This window comes from Rhinatrema bivittatum, chromosome 8 (genome assembly GCF_901001135.1).
Source record: "Rhinatrema bivittatum chromosome 8, aRhiBiv1.1, whole genome shotgun sequence".
NCBI classification, from domain to species: domain Eukaryota; kingdom Metazoa; phylum Chordata; class Amphibia; order Gymnophiona; family Rhinatrematidae; genus Rhinatrema; species Rhinatrema bivittatum.
In genome coordinates this window covers 259,469,698-259,489,292 of record NC_042622.1, presented here as the reverse complement: position 1 = coordinate 259,489,292, position 19,595 = coordinate 259,469,698, and the positions used below count along the sequence as shown (strand labels likewise).

Genomic DNA, 19,595 nt, shown 5'->3' with positions numbered 1-19,595 from the left:
AAATCACGCTTATCTATGCCCTTCTCCATCATGTTATGTTTGGCAGTCCCTGGTTTCCCTTGTGAACTGCTGCACACACACCCCGGGTCCAGGTCATCGCCATCGACTCCTGATGCCACTGAAACTCCCCTTCTCAGCCGCGTGGCAGGGTACCACGCTCCAATGGAGTAGGATGTCGTCAACCTGCTTCATGGCAGGACACCGCCAATGTTCAGCCTGACCTCCCATAGGTGCGTGCATGCCCAGCGTTACCATATTTAAAGGGCTCACAGTGGGAAATCACCCACATTGCCCATTGATGGCCTCAGGCTGAAGCTTATAAAAGGCATTTGCTCTCCCTTCCTCACTGCCTCAGCAACAGGTCTCCCTACTATACAGTAGTGTGTGTTACTCCAGTGTCCTTGTCTTCCATTCTTCAGTTCTCTGGTGTCTCCTCGCTGCTTGCCTAGTCTTCTCCTTGCCTTCCTGCCTTCCTATCCGTCTCACCTTTCCCTTCGGACGAATTCCTGGTATTGACCTCAGCCTGACTTCAGGACATGCTTAAATGCTGCCTGTCACCAACCTCTGCCTGCCACCAACCTCTGCCTGCCTCTGGATATGCTGACCACCATCTGCCACCAACCATTGCCTGCCACTAGATGCATCTGACCTTTTCCCATTCTGGCCCAGCTACCTCAACAGACTTCTCTATCATCAGCAGAGGCCCCCACCTAGGACCTGCTAGCCTCAGCAACCAAAAGCTCAATCCAAGGGGAGTGGAGCTGGTAAAGGCAAAGCTGCATTGAGCCTCTGCCTTGTCCATCTCTGCCTGCTGATGGTGGGGACCTGAAAATTTCCTCCCTGCAGGTTACACCAATCCTACCTCGGCCTAAGGGTCTGTGAACGCAATACATCACCAGCTCCCAACTCCATGCTTTCTACCTCTTTGCACCATATGCTTGGAATAGTCTTCCTAAATTGGTGTGTTTTGCTCCCTCTTTGGTCTTATTTAAATCCAGTCTAAAAAATAATCCCTGATTATCCCACTCACAGCCTTATTGATTTTAACCATTTTCTTAATAAATAAAATTCCCAAAATCTCTTTTGCCCTGTATGTTTGTCTTGATTAGATTGTAAACTTTATTGAGAAGGGACTGTCTCTTTTGTGTTTTTGTACAGAGCTGTGTAATATGATAAGTAGCACTATAGAAGAGATATGTAGTAGTAGTAGATTACACAGGCATCTCATATGTCCCTTGCTAGCACATTGGCTAGAGAGGAACCTTTTCTGAGGACTATCTTCAGAGTAGCAACAGCTGCCTTCCCTCCCTCTATGGAGATGAGCACTCCACTTCTCAAGACACCAAGGCCCAACCAGCCCTGACGGACAGGAGATCTGAACCTGGATTGAAGGTCTGTGTTTGGAGTGTTCAGGGAGAGCGGTGTTTTGAGCATAAGATAAATGATCACAGAATGGTGAACATAAGAACATAGAAGCTGCCATACTGGGTCAAGCCCAGCATCCTGTTTCCAACAGTGGCCAATCCAGGTTACAAGTACCTGGAAAGTATCAAAACATTAATAAGATCCCATGTTTCTAATGCCAGTAATAGCAGTGGCTATTCACTAAGTCAACTTGATTAATAGCAGTTAATGGACTTCTCCTCCAAGAACATATCAAAACCTTTTTAAAATCCAGCTACACTGACTGCACTAACCACATCCTCTGGCAACAAATTCCAGAACTTATTTGTGGATTGAATGTAAAAGAATTTTCTCTGAGTAGTTTTATGTTTTATGTATAGATTAATTTTTTATTATAAGTTTCCAAACACAACACAGATAACAGAACAATAAGAGTAGGGTCATTGGTGTACGCTTTTCAATGCCCACATGTATATTGTGAACAACCATTCCCTCCTTGTTTTAACTCTCCCCATCTTCACACACCCAATGTTGCAAAGGTCATTCAATGTCCCATAGCTATTAATTCAGTAACTCGTATATGCAAGTTATCTAAAACTGTTAATAATCATTGAGCACTTGACTTCTCCAATTAATTTAAAATCTAAAACTTGCTAACTTCATGGAGTGCCCCCAAGTCCTTCTATTATCTGAAAGAGTAAATAACTGATTCACATTTACCGATTCTAGACCTCTCATGATTTTTATAGACCTCTATCATATCCCCCTTCAGTCGTCTCTTCTCCAAGCTGAACAGCCCTAAACTCTTTAGCCTTTCCTCATAGGGGAGCCATTCCATCCCCTTTATCATTTTGGTTGCCCTTCTCTGTACCTTCTCCATTTCAACTATATCTTTTTTGAGATGCTGCAACCAGAATTGTACACAGTAGTCAAGGTGCGGTCTCACCATGGAGCAATACAGAGGCATTAAGACGTTTTCTATTTTATTCACCATTCCCTTCCTAATAATTCCTAACATTCTGTTTGCTTTTTTGACTGCTGCAGCAACCTGATCTGATGATTTCAATGTATTTTCCACTATGACGCCTAGATCTTTTTCCCTAGGTGGTAGCTCCTAATATGGATCTTAACATTGTGAAACTACAGCATTGGTTATTTTTCCCTATATGCATCACCTTGCACTTGACCACATTAAATTTCATCTGCCATTTGGATGCCCAATCTTCCAGTCTTGCAAGGTCCTCCTGCAATTTATCACTCTGAATAATTTTGTATCATCTGCAGATTTGATTATCCCAATCGTATTCCTTTCCAGATCATTTATAAATATATTGAAAAGCACCAGTCCAAGTACAGATCCCTGAAGCATCCCACTGTTTACCCTTTTCCACTGAGAAAATTGACCATTTAATCCTACTGTCTGTTTCCTGTCTTTTAACCAGTTTGTAATCCACGAAAGGACATTGCCTCCTATCCCATTACTTTTTAGTTTTCTTAGAAGCCTCTCATGAGGGACTTTGTCAAACGCCTTCTGAAAATCCAAATACACTACATCTACTGTTTCACCTTTATCCACATGTTTATCAACCCCTGCACTGAAGTCGGGCTCATTTGTCTATAGTTTCCCATATCACCCCTGGAGCCCTTTTTAAATATTGGGGTTACATTGACTACCCTCCAGTCTTCAGGAACAATGGATGATTTTAATGATAGTTTATAAATTTTAACTAATAGATCTGAAATTAGATTTTTGAGTTCCTTCAAAACCCTGGGATGCATACCATCCAGTCCAGGTGGTTTGCTAATCTTTAGTTTGTTAATCTGGCCTACTACGTCTTCCAGGTTCACTATGATTTGGTTCAGTCATCTAACTCATTACTCTTGAAAACCATCTCCGAAACCGGTATCTCCCCAACATCCTCATTAGTAAACACAGAAGCAAATAATTAATTTAGTCTTTCTGCAATGACCTTATCTTCCCTATGAGCCCCTTTAACCCCTCGGTCATCTAATGGTCCAACCGATTCCCTCTCAAGTTTCCTGCTTCATATATATTTTTAAAAGTTTTGATTATGAGTTTTTGCCTCTACAGCCAACTTAATTTCAAATTGTCTCTTAGCCTGTCTTATCAATGTTTTACACTTAACTTGACAATGCTTATGCTTTTTCCTATATTCTTCAGATGGATTCCTCTTCCAATTTCTGAAGGATTTGTTTTGGCTAAAATAGTCTCTTTCACCTCACCTTTTAACCATGTCAGTAATTGTTTTGCCTTCATTCCACTTTTCTTAATGCGTGGAATATATCTGGACTGCGCTTCTAAAATTATTTTTTAAAACAATGTCCATGCCCGCTGTACACTTTTAACCTTTTCAGCTGTACCTTTCCATTTTTTTCTAAATATTTTCCTCATTTTATCAAAGTTTCCTTTATGAAAATTTAGTCTTAGAGTTGTAGATTCACATATTGTCCCCTTCAAGTCATTAGTTCAAAATGTTATGATCACTATTGCCAAGTGGCCCCACCACTAAATCGTGCATGCCACTAAGAATTAGATCTAAAATAGCTCTCTTTCTCATCAGTTCCTGAACCAATTGCTCCATGAAGCAAATGGTTCAGGAACCTGGAAAGTACCTGGAAAGTATCAACACAATATTGGGGTAATTGAAATCTCCCATTATTACTGCGCTGCCAAATTTGTTAGCTTCCCTGATTTCTCTTAGCATTTCATCATCCGTCTCATCATTTTGGCCACATGGACGTAGTATACTCCCATCACTATACCCTTACCGAACACACATGGGATTTCTACCCATATAGGTTCTACTGTGCATTTAGTCTCTTGTATGATCTTTATCCTGTATGATCTTTATGCCCTCCTGGACATAAAGCGCCACCCCCCCATCAAGTTGATCCTTCCTATCATTGGTGGTTTCAATGAAGAGTATGGGGTTGCTGTGTTTTCAGTAAAGGATCGGGGACTCCCTTTTTAATGTTGCATGAAGGGTTTATGGAAGTGATGGCGAACTCCAGTCCTTGAGTGCCAAGACAGGCCAGGTTTTCAGGATATCTACAATGAGTATGCATAAAAAAGATTTGCATGCACTGCCTCCAATGTATTCAAATCATTCTCATGCATATTCATTGTGGATATCCTGAAATCCTGGCCTGTTTGTGGCACTCGAGGACTGGCATTCACCATCACTGGTTTAGGGTGCTGTGCTTTCAGTGATATGTTGGAGGAGGGGGAAAACCCTGTTTATCAGCTGAGTCTAAAGGGTCCTGGTTGGAGGGCAGATGCTGAACTGCCTTAGCCTATGGCCCTTTGCATTATGAAATTGAGCAGATGCTCAAGGTTGTAACTTTTATGTGGAAGTAATATGTATTTTAGTCTATTATTTTAGCCAAAAATAATGTAAAATTTTTAGGGAGAAGTTTGTTATATGGGTATGTTTTTTTGAATTTTGCTACTGCAAATTCCATGATTGTTAACCGCCTTGATATTAAATTGAAAGTCGGTATATAAAGTCAAATAAATAAATAAATAAATAAATAAATAAATAATACTGTTCCCTTGAAATAATACCAGGGACCTAGGATCATTAAGCATTTTCATTCCAATGAGGATTTAGTTTCTATGGCAAAACTGCAAGCTGAGCTTCTCAGTACCTGCATCCTCTCCTTGCTGCAGTGTCTCCCCTCTCCTGTAGTAAAAAGGGAGGCTGGTGGTGCTGAAAGAGGGAGTGCTCGGAATCGTCCTCACCCATCAAGGAAACTTAATTATGGAAGCTTTATCTTCCTTTTATTTTTGTCATCCCTAATTTACTTTCATTGGGCAAAATGGCCTGACTCAAAATTGTGCTCATTAAATGCAGCAAACAGTACATACGGCTTCCATAGAAGGCGAACTTTTAGCTGCATTAAAAGGCATTCCCGGGGACATGTTCAGTTCAGGGAAGGAAAACAGTGTGTGTGCAGAGGATTCCCAAAAGTATGCATGCTATTTGAACCCACTCAGCCACCTGCCAAAATAGTAGGTGCAAAGTGCATGGATGCTTTCAATGAGGGCATACAAGGACGTGCAAGTCTGCTTTGAAAAGTAGTAGGACCGCGCGAACCATAGAGAAGCAGGGGTGTGCACCTTTACACCTGCTAGAGAACAGCTGTAAATATCCACCCGCACGTCGACACCAATACTTTCCAAAATAGAAAAGATGCGCAGAAAGAATTTCTCTGCCCCTTCCCCTCCCCCGCAGATACCGCCATTGCAGCCCAGGCAAGTACGCAAGACACTGCTTCTGCGAGTACTTTCACATGTATGGCCCATGGGGTAATTTTAGAAACCCATTTACGCATGCCAGTGCTTTTTAAAATGACTCCCATTGTGCAAACTCTGCACCTCCTCAATTTCAAAAGGAAATAACACATGTAACTGGTGCAATGTACACAGGCTAAAAGAGCTCCCATCCTATGCACATAAAATGGGCTATTGAAAATTGCCCGCTAAGTGATTTATTAATTTTAATCAACACAGTTTTATTCTGGAAATACCAAGTAATCTGTGTGGGAGGTTAATTATTTTACTAAGATTGTTGGAGAATGAATCTTTTTTGGTTCCCAGAGACCTCAGAAAACTCACTCTGCATTTTGGTCCTGCGGATAGGGTAATATCAGAGGTCCGGGTCTTTAGGGAAAGGCTGAGCTAGTCCTGGTTTTCTCCCTTTGCATGCATGGATATGTAATCCCTGTGTTTTAAGAAACAGGAAAAAGAAGTCATTGTATACAGGTGAGGGGGAGGAGGAGTTCCAGGGGTAACTCGGCATGGGGGGCGGCTGCTGAATCAACCAACTCTGCTCAGCCTCAGAACATGTCTAAGATTGCATCCTAATGCCTTTCTCTTTTTTTTCTCTGCAGCTAACAGTACCCTATTGGGAGGAGGTGGAGGTAAGTCTGCCCTTATATTCTGCCTCAGAAGTTGGACAGTTGTAGCATGCTATAAGCTCATCTGTTACGGGCCACTGATAATTCAGTATTAAGGAGACGTGTGATTCGGTGCATGCGAAGGTGCAGCTTTTCCCAGCTGTTTCTGAGTAAAGACAGCAGTGTAGTCTGAGGGAAGGATCAGAAAATGCAGCATATCAGGTCTTTAATGTACTGCACCAAAAAAAAAAGCAGTTTTCTTCCCAGATAATAAGGGACTTTTGGTGGCGTGAGACACTGTCAGAGTGAGCTGCTGTGCCTTGGGCTATCGTGAGACTAGACAAACTTGTTCACATTTCCTTTCTATATATTTTATCATTTTCTCATTATCTGAACTGTTGGTGTTCCTAAATGGATATAAAAGCTAGGGCTGGACTGTAAACTAAGGTTCTCTAAGCATACAAAGAACAATGCTGAAAGGTTTTTACACTGGTACACAAGTGTTTACCTGCTTAAAATGGCCTTATGAAGACTGCCGCCACCTCATGGTGCAGATAAAGGGGGGGCAGGGTAAAGTTGAGTATGGAAAAGTACATCTAGTAATTTAATTTTTAAATCACTGCCTGCACTTTATGTTGCATACTTTGCACCTGTGAATTCTAAAGCAAATGCAGAGTTCACAGGTATGGTACTTTTGTACCTGCGGTGTGCACACTAGCATCTTTTCAAAGGGAAGCTCCATAGAGAGTTTCCCTTTAAAAATGAGTTTGCCCGAAAATGGCGGCCGCGAGAGAGGGGGAGCAAACACCCGCCTCCACAGCGATATCAATCCGGAAATAAAAGAGGCGATTCACGAAGCATTGGATGAAAAACTACTGCCTATCACCTCCCAGTTGGGAGAGATGAAAGAAGCTTTGAGCGAATTAATACCACGCATGGATCATATTGAAAACAGGATCTCTCTCTTGGAAGACGATGCGACCCAAAATGAAAACAAAATGGCTGACCAAGATGAAAAAATAAAAGATCTTCAATCAAAAGTGGATGAATTAGAAAACAGAGCGAGACGAGATAACCTTCGGTTCTTGGGATTTCCTGAGGACACGGAGGACAATTCCCTTTGCACCATGCTGGAAACTTGGCTCCCAGAGTCCCTCGCTCTCCCGCATTTGCAGGGCAAACTAGTGGTGGAAAGGGCCCACCGTCTAGGAGTTAAAAAACCGGACCAAAATCACCCGAGTCTCATTATTGCTAAGATCTTGAACTCAGCTCACAAAGCGGAAATATGGAAAGCTTCCAGAGGTAAGCCCAATTTACTATACCAAGGGAATCCAATTCGGATTTTTCAGGACTTTTCAGCCACTGTCTCGGAGTCCCGGAGGAGTTTTTCTCCAATATGCTCTACCCTGCACCAAAAGGGTATCCGATTTTCGCTGCTGTTCCCAGCACGATTAAGGATCTGGTTTGCAGATAAAAATCATTATTTTGAGACCCCGACAGCAGCTCAAACTTTCTGACCAAAATGGACAAGGGGAAATAAACTGTGCCATAGTCTGATTTTCTTTCAAAAAAAAAAAAAAAATGCCTGGGTGGATTCGATAAATTCAGGCAGAGTGAAATATGATTGAGCTAATCCAAAGTGGCAACACATACACCCCCACAATTTTAGTAGAAATTTAAATTTTTCTCTTCTCTTCCCTTTACAACCCGGAAAAATAAAATTAAAAAAAACCCCAAAAACAAAAGATTTATCTGGTGCCGGACGACAGATGACGTTACTTGACCTAGGAAACTCACCAGCACCTGGAGGCAACCGGGGAAAGGCGAGCCTGTGGCGAGAGTCCTCGAAGGAGATTTCACAGAGCGGTTGAAAAGGAGGACTTTGTGTGAGGTACCACACAGTTGGAAAACAGCCTGAAATATTGGCTCTAGGAGGAGGACTGAGACTTAAGAAGAACTTGGGCTTAATCGGGAGAATTTTCTCCTTCTTTATCTACTGTGGAATCCCATTGCACTAAAAAAAAACCAAAACAAAAAACCAGCTAAGCCAAAGAGGAATGGTGAAGAAAATCTACCCATACCATTGCTAGATGGGATGGAGGACTCCCTCTTATTTGCATCATCTTACAGACAACACGGCAGGTTGCATAAGTACTGAGTAGGGATTTTGCACTCGGAGACCATTGAGAGTCGAGGAGGGTTGACTTATACAGAAGCGTAATCTGTTTTCCTTTTTAGAGGAGTGTGGCCCCTGGTCACATTGTTTGGATCTCCATGCCTCCTGATTACATGGAGGCTTTGTTTAGTCTTGGGAAAAGGAAAGCGGGGACAGGGGGGGAGGGGGGGATGAAAGGGGGGCGGAAGAGGGGAAGAGGAGGAAAATTTTCTCCCGGCTCCTTTTCAGCTCCTTAAATAGTGTAGTGAAGCAATTGTGTACTATAATTATGAGGTTCTTCTTCTATGGTTTTTGTGTCATTATGTATAACACTTTGAATTGGTATTCCCATGGTACTGGAATGTTTACTTTTTTCCTTTGGAGTCGGCGTAAGTACAATACTATATTGAATGGCACTATAGTGAGAGACAGAGATGGGGGAGGGCTAGGCTGGGGGCCCTTTACCCAAAACAATAACGGGGTTTGGCTATCTCAAAAACAAAAAAAAAAAAAAAGGAAAATATGCTTAATTTAATCTCCTGGAATGTAAACGGGTTGGGAACTCCAGTAAAAAGGAAAAAAGTATTGTCTCACTTGAAAAGATTACATGTGGATGTGGCATGTATTCAAGAGACACATCTCACAGCTTCTGAGAGCGAAAAACTGCACAGAGAATGGGTGGGAAATTGTTATTATGCAGTAGCTTTATATAGAAAAGGAGGGGTAGCTATTCTTATTAATAAAAACACTAATTTTCAAGTTTCCCAGTCAATCATAGACCCCGTTATATAGTTCTACTAGGGGTCTGGAATAATAAACCAATAACTTTATGCAATATATATGCCCCAAATGCTTATACCCCGGCGTTTTTTGCAAACATTTGCAATCTCCTCCACATCCATGCTAAAGGAATGTTATATGTATTAGGAGACCTAAATTGCGTACATGACCCTTCTATTGACAAAAGTCCCCCACAGTCGGGTCCTTTAGGACAAAGGAAAACAGGGGTGGCATACCTTTGCCAACATTTGGATCTTTTGGATGTCTGGAGAACACTACATCCGAATGAACGCGACTACACTCACATCTCCAGGGCACACAACACGCTTTCTCGCATTGATTATATACTAACCTCTCAAAATAATTTTTTTGAAGTGCTCACCGCAAATATTGAACCTCTAGCGATTTCAGACCACACCCCAATTTCTATTCACCTTAGATCAAACCTATCCACTCACCAGACCCGACTGTGGCGATTTCCCTCTTTTCTAAAAGATGATATCCAGTTTAAAACTTATATTAAAGAGAGATGGAAAGATTTTCCATCTCTCTTGAGGTGTATTCTCTCATGAGAATACACCTCATCTACACTGGGAGACGGCGAAGGCTGTCCTTAGGGGAGAAATAATCTCATATGTCCATACTCTGAATAAACAACTTAACCAATCTATCCTACATTTGGAATCCTTACTCCAGGGAGCTAAAAGAGCACTATTACAACATAATACTGACAAGGCCAGGTCGGAGTTCTATAGTATATTGGGCCGCCTGAACACCCTTTTAGATATTAAGGCCCAAAGCTATATACAGAAGGGTCAGCAGTCCTTTTTTTGATTTGGTAATAAACCTGGGCGTTTGCTGGCCAAGCTCACAAAGTCCAGACGACTGAGATCTTTTGTAACAAATTAAACCCCCCCCTGGGACAGGTTACAGCAAACGATACTGAGATCAGTGAAATATTTAGGCAATTTTATGGGACACTATATGCTGCGGAAGGGGACGGGGGAGAGAGAGAGGAGGAAGCTTTTTTTCACGACTTGGCCCTCCCTACACTCTCAACGTCCCAACTAGAATTTTTGAACCGCCCCCTGCAAACCTATGAAATATCGCTAATCATAGCCAGTGCTCCTATGGGGAGATCCCCCGGTCCGGATGGAATGTCCTATGAATTTTATAAAATTCTCTCACCTTACGTGACACTCCCATTGGTAAACTATTTCACAGAGGGGCTGGTTCGAAAGGGTTTTCCTGCTTCCTTCACGGGAGCCCACATTATTGTTCTCCCCAAACCCGGGAAGGATATAACTTGCCCTTCTGCATACAGACCCATTTCACTACTCAACTGTGACTGCAAAATTTTCACCAAAGCCCTTGTAGATAGACTGAAAGTTCTTCTCCCAAAATTAATATCACCACATCAAGCGGGATTCGTTCCAGGCCGCAAGCCCAATCAAAATATAACAAAATTACTTACCGCTTTGGCCATTTGCCAACATCAAAATATCCCAGCACTAGTGTTTGGTTTTGATTCAGAGAAGGCTTTCGATAGGGTAGATTGGCGATATCTTTTTTCTATCTTACAGAGATTTGGAATTCGGGGGGATTTCTTACACTACATCTCACTTTTATATAATGAGCCCGTATCGTACATTTTAGTAAACAATTGTCTTTCGGCAGGGGTGCAAATTAGGAGGGGAGTGAGACAGGGATGCCCCCTCTCTCCATTATTGTACCTGTCATCCTTGGATCCACTCCTATGGAAAATTGATGAATGCAGAATGGTAAAGGGTTTCGGAGGACCAAAATGTATATTTAAAATTGCGGCTTTTGCAGATGACCTTTTGGTTTTCCTAACACAACCCCAGTTATCGATCCTGGCGGTATTAGACATCCAAACCCAGTTCGGGTCCTTTGCAGGTCTCCGGATAAACCATGACAAATCTGAAGTTCTTGATGTCACTGGAACCCTGCGCTGCACTTGGCAGGGTAGTTTTCCCCTTAGATGGGCAAAGGATCAGTTAAAATACTTAGGCTTGAATATCCCTACCCGAGTGGAGGCCTTTTACAGGGTAAATATACAACCTTTGCTAGATTCCACTTTGACTACCCTGAAGAGATGGGAGCCTCTGCCATTATCATTGATGGGCCGAATACAATTATTCAAGATGATTTTTACTACCTAAATGGTTATATCTTCTTCAACTAGCTCCACTTTGGATTTCTAAAGGAGACCATTGTAAACTTAATTGGGCGCTTAGATCCTATTTCTGGCAAGGCAAATGTGCAAGACTACCACTTTCTATACTGACAGCTTCGAAAGAAGATGGAGGCCTGGGATGCCCTAATTTAACGTTATATAACTTAGCTTGTAGCATTCGTCATGTGTGGGATTGGCTTTTCTCCCTAAACTCTGTAACACCATACTCTTACCTATTTGAATGGTACGGAGTAACATCTCTCAATCCTTTGCTGCAACTTCCCACACATTTGGTTCCCTCTCATATAAAAACACAGGAACTATTACGCACATGTAGGAAGGCCTGGCAATTGCTTTGCAAGAGGAGACACATTTCAAACCCGTTAACCCCGCTAATCACCATAACTGGTCACGACTTATTCTCCCCTGGTAGAGAGAACAGAATATTTTCCCGCTGGCACCAAAAGGGACTTATCTATATTTTTGACATGCAGGATAGGATTACGGGAAATTTAATTCCTTTTTCCACATTACAGCAGATTTATACACTACCTGCAACGGACCTATATGCATACATCCAAGTTACTCATTTTATAAACTCTAGAAAATCTACTTTAACGCAAACTCCGGAAAACCAAAAATTAAGAAACATTGTACAAGTGAGTAAACAAAGCAAGGCTAGTGCATCTTACTATTTATTACAGGGAGGTGATGGAGTTAGCCAATCCCCCATATTTAATCTTGCTTTACAACAGTTGGAAAAAGTGGATTCTTTTCAATTTGTCATTTGTGGAATTTCAAAACTGTCTTAAAAGTTTACCTAACGTTTCTGAAAATGCTCTTTTGCAAGAAACACAATACAAATTTCTTTGGCAAAGCTATAATCACACCTCTCCGAGCCTATCACATGAAAATCTCACAATCCCCCAATTGCCCTAAGTGCGCAAGCCCGAAGAGCACTTTTTTCACTGTTTTTGGGATTGTGGGCCTATTTCCCTTTTTTGGAGGAGGGTGTGTCGAGCATGTTCCACCTTTTTGAAGAGAACACTAGCCCCAAATCCCAATCTATGGCTTTTTGGGGTAGATGAGGCAACCCAAAGGCAGCTATCCCAATCGGAAACTCTTTTTATACTCAAAGCCGGCTTAGTGGGCAAACAAACCATCTTAAAAAATTGGTTAAACCCGGGTAGCCCCAATCTCGAGCACTGGTTTAAAAATCTGGTGCGGTTATGTTCTATGGAACATGCTATTCTCACGCCAACTATGCCAAAGAAATCGGAGCAGACCTCGTTAACATGGGCAGCCTTTACGGCTTATCTTACTCCTTGCGTAGACACCTATAGAGACCCTTGGACCAAGTTTCAACAGACCGATCCGGAGGGAGATCGTTAAATCTTCTTTAACGGACACCTGGACAAAGCCATGACGCCGCCGATACTTTAAGACTATTCTGGGACCAATACATTTGGACATTTAGTTTATTCGACTTGTATCTGTATTTCTAAAGAAGGAAGAAACCTCAGAGGGGAAAGAGGGAGGGGGGAGTAAGGAGGGGTTTGTTTATAAGTTTCGGCTTATTGACAGTTGCATTGTAATTTCCTTTCAAAAAAATTTAATAAACATATCTTCAAAAAAAAAAAATGAGTTTGCAGGTCCACAGGTACCAAAGTACCCAGAGACTCTGAAAATTGCCCCCATGTAAGTTTACTTAATGCCAAGGAAGAAGGCTGCACAAGAAAACCCCCTATTTGCACCCAGGGTATGAGGAGAAAGAGTGGGGGGTTGTAAGCCCCAATACTCTTTTCTCTGGGTCCCTGTGATTTGTACCCCAGACCTTGGAATGGAGAGGAGCAAAGAAAACACCATTTCACTGTAAACCATTAATGATTTTGGGGTAGATTTTAAAACGTTGCACGCACGTGTACATGTGCGCATGCTACCAGGCGCACACACATGTACACTCGAATTTTATAACTTGCGCGCGCAAGTTATAAAATCAGGTGTCGGCACGCGCAAGGGGGTACACAATTGTGCACCTTGCATGCACCGAGCTGCACTGCCTTACTCCATTCCCTTCCCCCTAGCCTGACCTTCCCACGCCTTCCCCTAACCTTTTCCCCCGTAGCCCTACTCTAACCCCCCCCCCCCCCCAATCCTTATCTTACCTTTTGCGCCTACCGGCAACCTGCCAGCACACAATCCTCTGGCCCCGCCCCTGGACCGCCCCTTTTTGCAAGCCCCGGGACTTACACGCGTCCTGGGCCTTTACGCGCGTCGCCAGGCCTTTTAAAAATAGGCCCTGCACGCATAGGGCTTTTAAAATCCGCCCCTTTATTTCTTAGCATACAGACAGGTGAATCCAAAACCAGTGGGTTATGCACCTCTACCAGCAGATGGAGACAAAGCAAAGTGGACATCACAGTATAAATACCCTTGCAGTGACATCAGCCTGCTAGTATTCTCCATCTCCAGTAGATGGTGGACATGCATCTCCCTACTACTTTAAGTTTTAGAAGGAGAAAAGAAGAAGGAAATTTAATTTGCCCCACTTTCCTGTGGTGATGCCTTATGGTACCTTCCTCAGTTGAGAATTCCTGAGGTAATTTCTGTGGTCCCTCAGATGAGTGTCTTGGTCTGATAGATGGTTTTTCAACTGTCATGGACTTAACTGTAAAAAAAAAAGCTGAAAGGCAAGCGGGTGCAGGAAGCCGAGCATGGATGTGAAGGTTTATGCCCTCTCCCCTGCAGCTGGAGACCGACCTTGTATTCAGCTGGGATGAACTGAGAACAGGTAAAGTGTAATTTAAAGAAAAAAAAAATGATAACGAGAAGGGGAGTTGAGTTGGGATTCCTCCTCCCCCTCCTGGTCTCCATGCTTGGTGCGCGATCCAGTGGTCATTCCCACCTCCAGTGGAGTTCAGGGGATGGGGCAGCCTGGTGGATTGAGCAGCCCTTGCAGCTAGGTCCCACTCTTAACGCTCAACTGCTTCGCTGCATGGCAGGCCGCGGTGGCGTTTGTATGTGTTATTTGATATGCCGCAGACTGCCCTCTTCAGTTCTGTCGGCTCGTGCATGTGCACCTGACTGTGCGGCCCATTGTGCATTTCGTTATGCGCCTAGTTGGGCACTTAGGTGCATAGGAGCACCTCCCAGGGTACCCATTTGTGCGTGCACTCACGCGCACATGCTTTTCTGCACGCATTCTCTGAGCGTTGTGGGGAGTTCGGTTTGGGAACTTATATAGGCACCGTGTTGTGTGCCTAATTTTTTGGATGCACTATTGTCAGATGCCTGTTAGGGCGTATTGACAGGCTGATGGTGCCTATAGTAAAGAAGCCTAATCATCTTGCCCTATGTGTCGCTTGTCATATTTGGGCATCTCAACCTGGTGTTCCCTCTAATTTGTGTCAGGGCTGTTTGGAGGCTCAGGAAGAATTACCTCTATTTGATTTTACTAAGCCTGGTTCTTCCCAGCCTGCTGCAGGAATGGAAAAAGAGCTGCCAGAAGGGTGGTTTTGACATGGATCCTTCTGCTTTTTCTTGGGTAGAATTTTTTCAAGGACTGCATTCCTTCCTTCAAGCATAGTCCTCGGCCCTGGCCAAGCTTAACAAGTCAGGATCGCAAGCGGTGAGGTCCTGTGTGCCAGTTGCTGCGGGTAAGCATCATAGTACGCCTGGAGCCAGTCTTCTCAATAGGGACCCAGATGGCACGAATGATGAGACTGATCTTTCTCCCTGGAGGATGGGGAAATTCTTCCAGGATTGGAGCCATATAGAACTATGTTGAGATTCTTTCGTAGAGATGAGTTACCGGCTCTGATTTCCCAGACATTGAAGAAGCTGGGAGTACTGGGGCTGACTCCATGCCTGAGCCAAAGAAAGATCCCATTTTGATTTCCTTGCATAAAGCCTCACGCTTCTTCCCTATTATGGAGGCCATTCAAGAACTAATTGATCTTGAATGGGGTGCTCCAAAAGCTAATTTTAAAAGGAGATGAGTCTTGGAAGAACTGTACCCCTGGATCCAGTTGCAAGAGAGCAATTATATTTTCCAAAGGTGGATGCGCTTGTGTGTGCTGTCACCAAGGGGATGACTTTTCCCATAGAAGAGGGAACGGCCTTAAAGGATGCACAGGATAGGAAAATTGAGGCTATTCTTAAACAGGCCTTTGAAGCAATGGCAATGAATTTTCAGATAGCTTCCTGTTGTTCCATTGTGGCCCTCTCTTGTTTACTGCTCCCTCAGGAGATCGCTGAATCTGGTGTAAATTCCAGTGCATTGATAGAACCAGCAGCCGCCTTTTTGACAGATGCGGGCTGAGATTTGGTCTGCATTTCAGCCAGAGGGGTGGCTTCGATAATAGCGGCTAGGCGTCAGCTATGGTTGAGAAATTTGTCGGCCAATACAACATTGAAGTCTAACCTTATGAAGTTGCCTTTTAAAGACTCGCTCTTCAAGTCGGTGCAGCATGCTCGGCACATTGTATGGAGCTCGCTCATTTTGGAACTCTACCAGTTAGAGTACTCACCTAGTGAGTACTCTAACTCTCAGTCTATCTCATCCACAGTACTACCTTGCTGGGAAACTTGCTTCGGAGACCAACGGGGTGAGAATGGCTCCCTCTGCCGAGATCCCTGAGACTGCTACTACCATACTGCCTCACTACTGCCACCTATGATGGCACTCCTCAAGCTGTATAATAAAGAACTAACTGTGTTTGTGCGTTCTGAGTCTAGCCCAGTACTGTGGCTCCTCACGGGGCTCCTCGCCGTGGGCCTGGTCATCTACCACAGTACCCAAGGATCCACCCAAACACTGCTTAACCCTAACAGATTGCTAACTCCATAGATTCGGCTCAGCTCACCGCAATACAGGCCATTCCAGGCCTGGCCCAATGAATCTTCGAACAGCAGAATGAGCTGGAAGGTTTGACCACTGCATTCAACCTACTGCACACACAGATGAACTTACCTACCACTGTTGGAGACAGGATGCTGGGCTTGATGACCCTTGGTCTGTGTCGCGTTCATGCCCCATCTCGCCCCTCGCTCCACCCTCTTACCTTGGGAGCGACTCCCTTCAGCTCTGATGGACAGTTGCAGCCGTGGCTTCTCTCTGCCTCTTGGTCCCGGTGTCCCCGGGCTGGCTTGACACTACGGATCCGCCATGTTCCTGATGATGTAAAGGTGCGCGCTCCAGACTTGTACCAGCAAGGGCGCGAACCTCGGCAGCTTCCCCCCGTAGAGACGTCATCAATTTCCACTTTAAAAGGTCTTTGTTTGCTAACCTCTAACGAGTTAGCAAGGAATTCCAACGGGTCTTGCTTCGGCAATCCACGATACTTGCAACAACAATCCGAGTCAGCCGGGGAATCCATCCCCACTGCTTGGCCTTTTCAAACTTACCAGAAGTACCTGCTCCACAGGGGCTCCGCTCTCTATTCTTGATTTCAGATTGCCGGAATACTCAGAAGACTCCTCATTGCCTGGAAGCGATTGCAGACATGAACACAGTGAGTTATATTGTACATAGGAATCGGTACTCGCTCCACGAAGGCCTACATTCCTATAGCTCTGGAATAGACTTAGTTTTTGGGTACTTGCCAGGTTCTTATGGCCTGGATTGGCCACTGTTGGAAACAGGATGCTGGGCTTGATGTACCCTTGGTCTGACCCAGTATGGCATTTTCTTATGTTCTTATGTTCTGAAGACTCCCTTCCGTCCAAGACGTTATCGCAGGTACAGAGATTGAGAGTTAGACTGGCAAGATTGCAGATAGGAACCGGTACTCGCTCCACGAGGGCCCATGTTCCTAGAATCCTTTACAGACTTTCTTCTACGTTAGAAGCCATTTCTTATACAGCTATTGTGAGTTCTTATTACAGACTGTGTAGAGGAACCAGTGCTCGCCTATGGCTCCTGTTCCTGAATATACTGAAGACTCTCTGTGGCATAGAGACATTGCAGACATCTACTATTGTGAGTGTACCATCTTGTATCCAGTATACCCTGTCTACTCACTCGTTTAGTCTCTCTCTACAGCTCAGCGACCCAGAGCTTACATTCCAGTATCAGAAGGCCTTCAGCCCTATCGGACACCTTGACTCTCTACTGCCATCTCTGGTGGTCCAGCTTCCAGCTTAATAAAGAACTATTTGTGTTTACATTCAGCACAAGTCTCATCTAGAGGAGGTATTTCCCGGATTACCCTGCTCTGCGGACCACTACCGGAGAAGCCTGCTTGCAGGCTATTTACTTGGTCTGAGTCTATTAACCTGCTCCTCGGGTTATTCTTGCTGCATAATAAAGCTATTGCCTCTGTTGTCTATCACTGCTGAGATCCCGCCTGTCGTGGTGAGTCCCCACAGGGCTCCTCCCTGTGGGTGGAGTCATCTCTTCCCCCGACCCAAGGGCCCACTGCCTAGTTTAACACACAGAATGTAACAGATTGCTAACTCCATGGAATGGTGAATAAAACGGAAAATGTCATAATGTCTCTGTATTGCTCCATGGTGAGACCGCACCTTGAATACTGTGTTCAATTCTGGTTGCCGCATCTCAAAAAAGATATAATTGCGATGGAGAAGGTACAGAGAAGGGCTACCAAAATGATAAGGGGAATGGAACAGCTCCCCTATGAGGAAAGAGGTTAGGCCTTTTCAGGATATGAGAGGTGTTTAAAATCATGAGACATCTAGAACGGGTAGATGTAAATCGGTTATTTATGCTTTTGGATAATAGAAAGACTAGGGGGCACTCCATGAAGTTAGCATGTGGCACATTTAAAACTAATCGGAGAAAGTTCTTTTTCACTCAACGCACAATTAAACTCTGGAATTTGTTGCCAGAGGATGTGGTTAGTGCAGTTAGTATAGCTGTGTTTTAAAAAAGGATTGGATAAGTTCTTGGAGGAGATGTCCATTACCTGCTATTAATTAAGTTGACTTAGAAATTAGCCACTGCTATTACTAGCAACATAACATGGGATAGACTTAGTTTTTGGGTGCTTGCCAGGTTCTTAGGGCCTGGATTGGGCACTGTTGGAAACAGGATGCTGGGCTTGATAGACCCTTGGTCTGATCCAGTATGGCATGTTCTTATGACCCGGCTCAGCTCTCAGCCTTATAGGCCATTCCTGGCCTGGCCCAACGGATTACAGAGCAACAGAGAACTCTTGATACACTGGTTACTGCCTTTAACCAGCTGAATTCCAGACTGAGTGATTCCACTACTTCTAACAAGAATGCATCACCCCCGATGGTTACCAGGTGAACTACAGTTCCTCTGCCAGCCCCTACTCACTTCTCAGGAGACACCCTGCTGTGTAGGAGTTTTCTAAATCAGTGCTGTATGCATTTCTCCTTACAACCGGCGTACTTCCATACTGCCGCTTCTAAGACAACATATATTTTGTCCTTGTTGGATGGGAAAGCCATGGCCTGGGCGTCACCTCTTTGGGAATGCAATGATCCAGTCCTTGATGACTTGCCTTGGTTTCTGACTCTCTTCAGGTCGGTATTTGATAGGGATGTGCATTCGTATCATACTTTTCATATGTTTCCTATACAAGCATGTAATATGAAACGCATGAAACATATGAAACGAATGCACATCTAATTGGCATATAATGGGAAACATATGAAACGAATTAAACGAATGAAACGAATGCACATCCCTAGTATTTGATGACACTGCTCGCCAGTCCATTGCCGGTTCCGTACTCCTGAATCTCCAACAAGGGACCAAGCCACGCCCGGACTACGTGATTGAATTCAAGACACTGTCTTCCGAGCTCCTATGGGATTCAGTTTGCCTAAGAGCCCTATTTCTACGAGGACTCAACTCCCGAATAAAAGATGAACTTGCTGCACGGGAGTTGCCTGATACCTTGAGCTCATTTATGGACCTTGTTGGGCGTATTGATCACCGTATACGAGAACTCTCTGTTGAGGTAAAACCTCTTAAGAAGCATGTATCCGAAGGAACCCGTTCTCGGCCCCTACCTTCAGCTCCGGTCCAGTCTTTACCTAACCCAGAAGAGGAAGACGAACCTATGGAACTACGCCGTAGTCACTTGACCGCCAAGGAGAGGCACTATCGCAAAAAGATGGGCCTCTGCATGTATTGCGGGAAGACCG

General features: G+C 44.0%; 1 protein-coding gene across 2 annotated transcripts in view; it reads left to right on the top strand.

Annotated features, from left to right (window-relative positions):
* MACROD1 (mono-ADP ribosylhydrolase 1) overlaps positions 1–19,595 on the top strand; it is a 1,081,925-nt gene that overhangs the window by 653,428 nt on the left and 408,902 nt on the right. For both annotated transcript variants that reach the window (XM_029614733.1, XM_029614734.1), the window contains exon 4: positions 6,319–6,348. In XM_029614733.1, the coding sequence (XP_029470593.1) occupies positions 6,319–6,348 (30 nt within the window). The remainder of the gene's footprint in view (positions 1–6,318; positions 6,349–19,595) is intronic.